Raw genomic sequence first — 7,770 nt, forward strand, 5'->3', positions numbered from 1 at the left:
GGGCCCCATGGGGCCACAGGGTGTTCCTGGCTCAAAGGGTGAACCTGGACTTCCAGGTGCTCCAGGCCTGGGTAGGCTGGGAGAGAAGGGACCTATAGGTCCCCAGGGTCCCCCAGGGAAACCTGGCCCTTCTGGGCTTAATGGTAATCCAGGCCCTCCTGGGCTTCCTGGGCCCCCTGGTCCTCCAGGAAATGGCCAGACAGTTGTTGCAGGGCCAGCAGGTTCAGAGTTGGAAGGGGGTGAAATACCAGGAGGCCAGAAGGGGCCTGTGTTCACACAAGTTCCTCTCTCTGCCTCTGTAGCACCTGCCTTCACAGCCATCCTCACCACACCTTTCCCTCCCTCAGGCATGCCAATCAAATTTGACAGGACCCTGTACAATGGGCAAAATTCCTACAGCTCCTCTACTGGCATGTTCACTGCTCCTTTATCTGGTATCTATTACTTCGCATACCATATGCATGTTAAGGGAACTAGCCTGTGGGTGGCACTGTACATGAACAATGTACCAGCAACTTATACATACGATGAATACAAGAAAGGCTACATGGACCAGGCATCAGGTAGTGCTGTTCTAGAGCTGAAGGAGGGTGACCAGGTATGGGTCCAGATGCCTTCAGATCAGGCAAATGGCCTCTATTCTACCGAGTACATCCACTCTTCCTTCTCAGGATTCCTGATCTGCCCCAGATAACCCTGCCCTTTCCTTCAAACGTGTTCCTATACTTGCACCTCAGAGCAGCCCTAAATCTAAAATACCTGCGAACATAACAGAAATACAAACCCCATAAACATGTCAGTATTATTGCCATCAACTTTATCTGTCTCATCCTCAACAAAACTTTGTGAAGTAAATATGGAAATTTTGAAAAGGCAGGGTAAGGAATCTCATGCTGTTCTTTGTTTTCAATGCCCTTCAAATATGTGTTTTGGGTTGTAGTTTGTTTGTGTTGGTTTTTTTAGCTTATATTTTAATTATTATATTGTCATAAATGTATTGTTATTTGGTCCCTGTCATCATTGTTGTTGTTTTTTTTATTCAGACTATTAAGTGCCTTACTTTGTAATGTGCTAGTAACAGACCGTCCCATGTGACTGCACATCCTGCCCACATGCTCTGACATCATAAGGACAACATCCCCAGACCTAGGATGAGTGGATTGGTTCCTCTGGCTGCAGTCACATCCCCTCTGTGCTTTTATTTAAACCCTGAATGGCAATATTGACATATAGACAAACAATAGAATAACAAGGCATTTAGTCCCGTAATACAGTTCATTTTCACTCTTTATTTGTTTGACCCTTTTGGTCCTTGAAACAATTGCCACATTAAAATGGTTAATGGGATTAAATCTTTGCTTTTAGAGCAAGATATATATTTTAACTGTTTGCTGGCATGAACATCTGTTGAGTGATTTCTTTGTCTGGTTCCTTCTGAATTTAACAATTTAATGTGATGATTCTTTGTCTTTCTTATAATTTATTGAACTACTCTGAAATGCAACCTAAGAAATACATTCCAAGAACAAATATGACCTTACAGTAATAGAAATATTACATTTAAATTGCCCCCTTTAAAGCATATCTCCCACACTATACAAGGACATTGCCTTTTTTAACTTTCAGGACAACATTAATTGAAGGCAATAAGTATGCATACAGTCAGTGTTTACATGTCATTGAACAGATACTGAGAGCAAGTGCAAATGGACAGTAAGGACACTATACCCAGATCGATGCCCAGTTTCCTTGTATTGATCTGATTTTTCCCATTTGCACTGCAGATCTCATTACCATGTCACAGGCATGCCCTTCACATGCGCTGACTATGACACCACTGCTTTCTAATGGTATATAACCTACTAATAAATCAGTATCACATTAATAACTGAGTGATCCGTACTACCGCACTATGAAAGTCCCATAATGACCATATCTTGCAAAATGTGAAGATGGTGTAAACTCATTTCTCCTTACAAAAATGAAGGCTTTTGAGAAATACAATTAACCCAGTTTCTGTGCGACACTGGTAATTGAGGGCAATTCTGAATGAAAAGACTTTCTATTATTTCCCAAACTACTGTGCCAAAAATAGCTGAATTATTATTTAGCCAAACTTAACATCAGTGCCCAGAAGGACAGGATATTTCAAAGACAAATAAAATATAGAGTAGTAAATGAGAATGGATTTGATTTTTTTCATGAATTTCTAGGAGTGGTGGTAGGCCAGAGGTGAGGAGCTGTATTCATTTCTGTTGGATGAGGCATTAAAAATACATGCTGTGCGTAAGCATGCACTTGTATATTCTAGTAGGTGTACCTTTTTGTCTGTCACTGTGTCAGTGTGTGTATGTGTGTATGTGTGTGTGTGTGTGTGTGTGTGTACACATGTGTATTGCCCCTCTGGCATTCAGGTCATGAACACGTCAGTGGAGATGATAATAAACTTGAATGAACTTACAAAACTTTAGGAAGTGCTAACAGTCTTGTCGGTGCTCCACGAGAAATGGCACACACACAAAAAAGTTTCAGCTTCCTTTAAATTCCACACATTCTACTTTTTTAAAAGGAAGGAAACAAATGATGGCTGTAATGAATAGATTATGAGAGATAGAATAACCTTATATTAACATAATGAAATAAGGAGATAACATCTCTGGTTAACACTGAAAGGGCTATTTTGCATATTGGTCCAATGAGTGGCAAAATGGTATGCAGTAATTCTGTGTTGTACCAAGTCGTGAACTTAAAGACATTATAGGAAGTGTACGAGGTTATTTGATAGTTGTAGTTTGGGCAAATTTGCTCATAGCGCCTATATCACCATCTCTGTGCCTTTACATGCCTCAGCTAAGACAGGATTCCAGCCTAACTTATGCCGCCCAAACACTATCATTACACTGAATTAATACTACCTTACACCCTGATGGAAGAATGTCAATGTACAGGAAGACTGTGCCAAAAATTGAGCATTACAATCAGAATGAATGTATACTGATTTCCAATAGTTTATACAAACCATTTTGTCACTATACATTAACAGTCATTTTTCAAGTTGCTCTAGAAAAGCAGTACTAGGATAAGGCCTAATCAGTATTTTACTACGTAATGCAAACAATGCACTTGCTCTTGCCCTGTCTGTCTGATAAAATGAACACCCCTATAAGTTCTAGCTATCATTGTTATGCGAGTCTGCAAGACAGCCCAAGGCTCATTATGTACTGTATCCTGCCTTTTTTTTGTGCCTTCTCGATTTGAACACATGAACGGTGGCGACCGTGGGTAGAGCAGTCGTCTCCCAACCACAAGGTTGGCAGTTCGAATCTCAGTGCCGGCAGTCCATGTGTTGAAGTGTCCTTGGGCAAGACACTGACCCCCCCCCCAGTTGCCCCCGGTGATAACACCTGTGTGAGTGTTTGTGAGTGTGAATGGGCAAATGGCCAAGTAGTGTGAAATCACTTGCTGTGTGCTGTAATGCCTGGAAAAGCGCTATACAAGTGTAAAACCATTTACCATATTACATGTAAGAAAATCACACCTAAGGAGATTTCTGTATTTGATATTATGTAGGATATGTAGAAGGAACAGGCACAGAGAAAGACCCAAGAGAAAGTCAGTGAGGTCTGGATCATTGTTCGAGAAGTCAAAATCCAGCGCCACGGCCCTCTGGCTCTCAGGAGACATGTACTGTACACCTGCTGTGTAACTCTCAGTGTTGGGGAGTAAACTACATGTAATTAAACTAGTAGTTTAACAACATTTTGCAGTAACCTGCTGGTAGTTTAATCTGCCTTCATAAGTGTGTAGTGACTAAAGTAATTAAATTACTTTTTTGTGTAGTTAACTACTGTAACTACAAATAATTTGGAGCCATAAAAGGAAAGGAATTATTTTTTATTTGTATTTTACCATTGGTTTTTTTAACCCTAAGTTCCTTTCAATAAGAACTTTGAGAGAATGCTTGTGTGTCATATGAACGAGAGAAGTAGTAGTAAAAAGACCAGTGTTGAAGCTGTTCATGTGGACTAAAAGGTTCAATACAGTTTTAATTAAGCTTGTACAAGTTAAATGTTGCAAAACTGAACACAAACAAAACACAACAGGCTCATATTTTTTAGACCAGCGCTAAAGTCAGTCAAACAGTCAAGGTGCACTTAAATATAAATATAAATACAGCCAGCACATATATAAAATTGTTGCATTCATTTTTTTTTTTTTTTTTTTTTTTAATGAAATGGTGATGTGAGTTACATGTGGCTGTTACTCTCTGTCCTTATGTTTTCATAGACAGTGTCGCTTGCGGAGTTTGCCTTGTGTGCAAATCGTTTAACAAGTGTCAGTAAGATCCATGTATCGTCTCAAACACTAATTGCTTTGCAGTGTTTTGGCGTTTTTCTTTATATAAAAAAACATAATAAAACAAAACAAAAAAAATTAAAAAGCATTGCTTCGGTTCTAAAGGGATATTTGTTTGTTTTAGTTTCAGTAAATACAAACAGCCATTCCCATTTGCACATGAAAGTAATGAAGATGTATTTATACATTTCTAATTTAATACTGATGCCAAAATCAACCACCGAAGCCTAGAACGTATAAATGATATTTAACAGTATTGATGGGTTAAGATCATTTACAACATGTAGTTGGCATTCTAGCATTGTTTGTGAAGGATTATTTGTGGACTTTTCTTTTCTATTTGTGTAGTGTACAATGTATCAAGATATAGAGTTTTTGTCATATAAGGCTATTGCTTGCACTCTGTGCAATAGAAATTGGGTATAAAATGCACTCTTTCTGATTGAAAATGTTTGTCTGCTTATATAAAATCTACAGTACTTGATTCTATTGATATTATATCAATAAAAAAAATCTTCTATGTTGGTGTCAGGCTCCTTTTCTGTCTGTTATCTGCATGTGGATATTACAACAAATATGTAAAATCACCATAACAGATAGGCATCGCTGCATGAGTAGTTGCCATAAGTAATTTTTTTTGTTCTACATAATGATGTTTGCACAGTACATTTGGTTTAGCCATCTGATGAAGGTAAAGTAATAAACACTACAGTGAGATATACAATTATTGTGAAACCAGTATTTCAGGCTTCTGACAAATTTGAACCAAACAGCAGAGTCAGGAGAGTGGTGAGAGTAGGCAGCCAAAGAAAGAGAAGGGCGAAGGGCAAAAACCCAAAGTAAATTTACCTTGGGCTAGCAAGAGGGGTATATGGGCAACAGTTAATTCAGATCTGGTAGATGCTTTCAAAGCATTGAAAGGGACAGTTGAGAAGACACTAGAGAGAATGTTAGAAGTAATTTATGAATACAGAGCACAAAGGTTTGGAGTTTGCGAGAGTAGAAATAAAGCAGCAGTAGAGATAATAAAGTCAAGGTGGCAGTAGCAGATTGATAAGCTTGTTCAAGAACAAAGACATCTTAGAAAGCAGTGGAGAAAAGCAACAGAAAGTGAGAAAGAGAGTATTAATATGTTCCAAAAATGCCTGAAATCTAGGTTGGCAAATCTAAGGAGAGCAGAAAGGCTTAGAAAATCTAGATGAATAAAGGAATGTGCAAGGGCTGGTTTTTATAAAGATCCCTATAGGTTCACCAAGGCACTGTTCAATAAGAAATAAAGTGGCACCTTGAAAATGACTGAGAACTAGAGGCTTTCTTAGAAAAAAATGCATGCATATAAAGATAGGGACAGGAAGCTAGGTCTGCCAGTAGATATGCCCTCCAGTGGGGAAATAGAACAGCCCATGAACACCAAAGCACCAACACTGAGAGAAATGGTAGTTAGGCAAGCAAGAGCAGGATCAGCTCCTGGGCCTAATGGTGTGCCCTATGAGCTGTATAAATACACTCCAGATGTATTGAGGTTTTTGTGGAGGCTTATTAGAGTAGCATGGAAGAAGCAGCTCATTCCTAAGTCATGGGGAAGAGCAGGAGGGATTTGTATCGCCAAGGAGAAAGATTCAGTTGAAGCAGGGCAGTTTAGGCCTATTTGCCTTCTGAATGTAGAGCACAAGATTTTCTTCAGTGTAGTGGCCCAAAGGTTGCTAAGTTACCTAGACAGGAATAAGATCATTGACACCTCATTGCAGAAAGCTAGAATACCAGTTTTTTCTGGAGGATTGGAGCACACAAGCATGATCTGGCATCACATTCAGTCAGCAAAAAGGGAAAGGGAGATTTGTATGTGGTGTTCTTAGAATGAAGGTAAAGCCAGAGAAATCAAGGAGCATTTCAATAGTGACTGGTATGCTGTCGAATAAAAGGTTTTGTGCAAATGATGGGCTGATTCCAACAGTGTTAGAGGAGCCAGTCGAAGGTTTAGCTAGGTGGTATGATGTAGCTCATAGTGAGAAAGCAGGCAGTTGATGGGATTAAGTGAAAGTAGTATTTCAGGTCTCCCAGGCAAACTCAAAGAGTGGTGCCTGCATTTTGGCCTTTTGCCACGAGTGTTATGGCCACTGACAGCGTGTGATGTACCAATTTCTAAAGTAGAGAAGCTAGAGAAAATGTTTAGCATGTACATTAGGGAGTGGCTGGGGGCCATGTACAGAAAGGGGATTTTGGACCTCCGTATAACCAATTTAACAAAAGAGTTTAAAAATGCTAAAGCTAAACTGGAGATAACACTGTCAGAATGTCAGAATCCAGGAATGTAGCAGTGCAGAGTGCAGCACCAACAGTCTCAGCAGGGAGAAAGTGGAACCTGAAGGAGGCAATGTTGCAGGCTCAGGCAGCTCTTAAACATAGAGATATTGTAGGGCAGGAAGAGCATGGGCATGGTCGTTTTGGTTTAAGCACATCAGAACTTTCTTGGAGCAAAGCAGCAGGAGACAAAAAAATGGTGGTTATTGAAGAGATTAAGAGGCAGGTAGATATGCAAAGGCAGTCTCCAAGGCTCAGCAGGGCCAGTGGATGAGATGGGAAAGAAGAGCATGGGCATGGTCGTTTTGGTTTAAGCACATCAGAACTTTCTTGGAGCAAAGCAGCAGGAGACAAAAAAATGGTGGTTATTGAAGAGATTAAGAGGCAGGTAGATATGCAAAGGCAGTCTCCAAGGCTCAGCAGGGCCAGTGGATGAGATGGGAAAAGGTAGAAAGGAAGAAACTTAGTTGGAGAGAAATATGGGAAATGGAGGCAGGCAGGATTAGATTTATTCTATGCACAGCTTATAATGTGCTTCCTTCTCCCCAGAATCTGAATAGATGGATATGTGAGGACCCAACATGTGCCTCTCATCATGTAAAACAAGCCAGGCTCAAGGAAGATACACCTAGAGCCATAATCAAGTGCCAAAAATGTTTAGCAGCAACTATTGAAAGTAGGTGCTTTGAGCTAAACTCAATGGAGGAGAAGAAGACAAGAGTGGATTTAGTTTGTTCATGAGGGTGAAAAAGGCAGGAAGCTGGTCATTTTAAACAGGCAAGATGCAGGCCAGCTAAAGGCAGAAAGAGATTGGCAAATGAAAGTAGGTTTAGGAAATCAGCTCATAGTTCCTGAGGAGCTAGTCAGCACTAACCTCAGACCGGACCTTGAGTTGTGGTCAGAAGCACAGCAGACTGTGTATTTTGTCAAGCTTACAGTTCCCTGGGAGGACAATGTAGATACAGCTTATGAGAGGAAGAAACTGAAATACACAGAGTTAGTGATGGCTGATTGAGGCTTTGTTGAAGCTTTGACACAGTATTCACAAAAATGGTTCATTACTGGAGGCTTCAATGACACAGTGCTCGAGTAGGACATCTATTGGTCAATAAA

At 40.1% G+C, this 7,770-nt stretch overlaps 1 protein-coding gene and 1 long non-coding RNA gene across 2 annotated transcripts in view; one reads left to right on the top strand and one right to left on the bottom strand.

Moving 5' to 3' along the window:
- col8a2 (collagen, type VIII, alpha 2) overlaps positions 1–3,326 on the top strand; it is a 49,895-nt gene extending 46,569 nt beyond the window's left edge. The window contains exon 4 of the mRNA XM_020614222.1: positions 1–3,326. This exon is cut by the window's left edge and continues 42 nt beyond it. Within this exon, the coding sequence (XP_020469878.1) occupies positions 1–694 (694 nt within the window). The 3' untranslated portion in view covers positions 695–3,326.
- LOC109968160 (uncharacterized) overlaps positions 1–7,770 on the bottom strand; it is an 18,266-nt gene that overhangs the window by 4,679 nt on the left and 5,817 nt on the right. The window lies entirely within an intron of this gene.

Source organism: Monopterus albus, unplaced genomic scaffold (genome assembly GCF_001952655.1).
Source record: "Monopterus albus unplaced genomic scaffold, M_albus_1.0 scaffold143.1, whole genome shotgun sequence".
Taxonomy (NCBI): domain Eukaryota; kingdom Metazoa; phylum Chordata; class Actinopteri; order Synbranchiformes; family Synbranchidae; genus Monopterus; species Monopterus albus.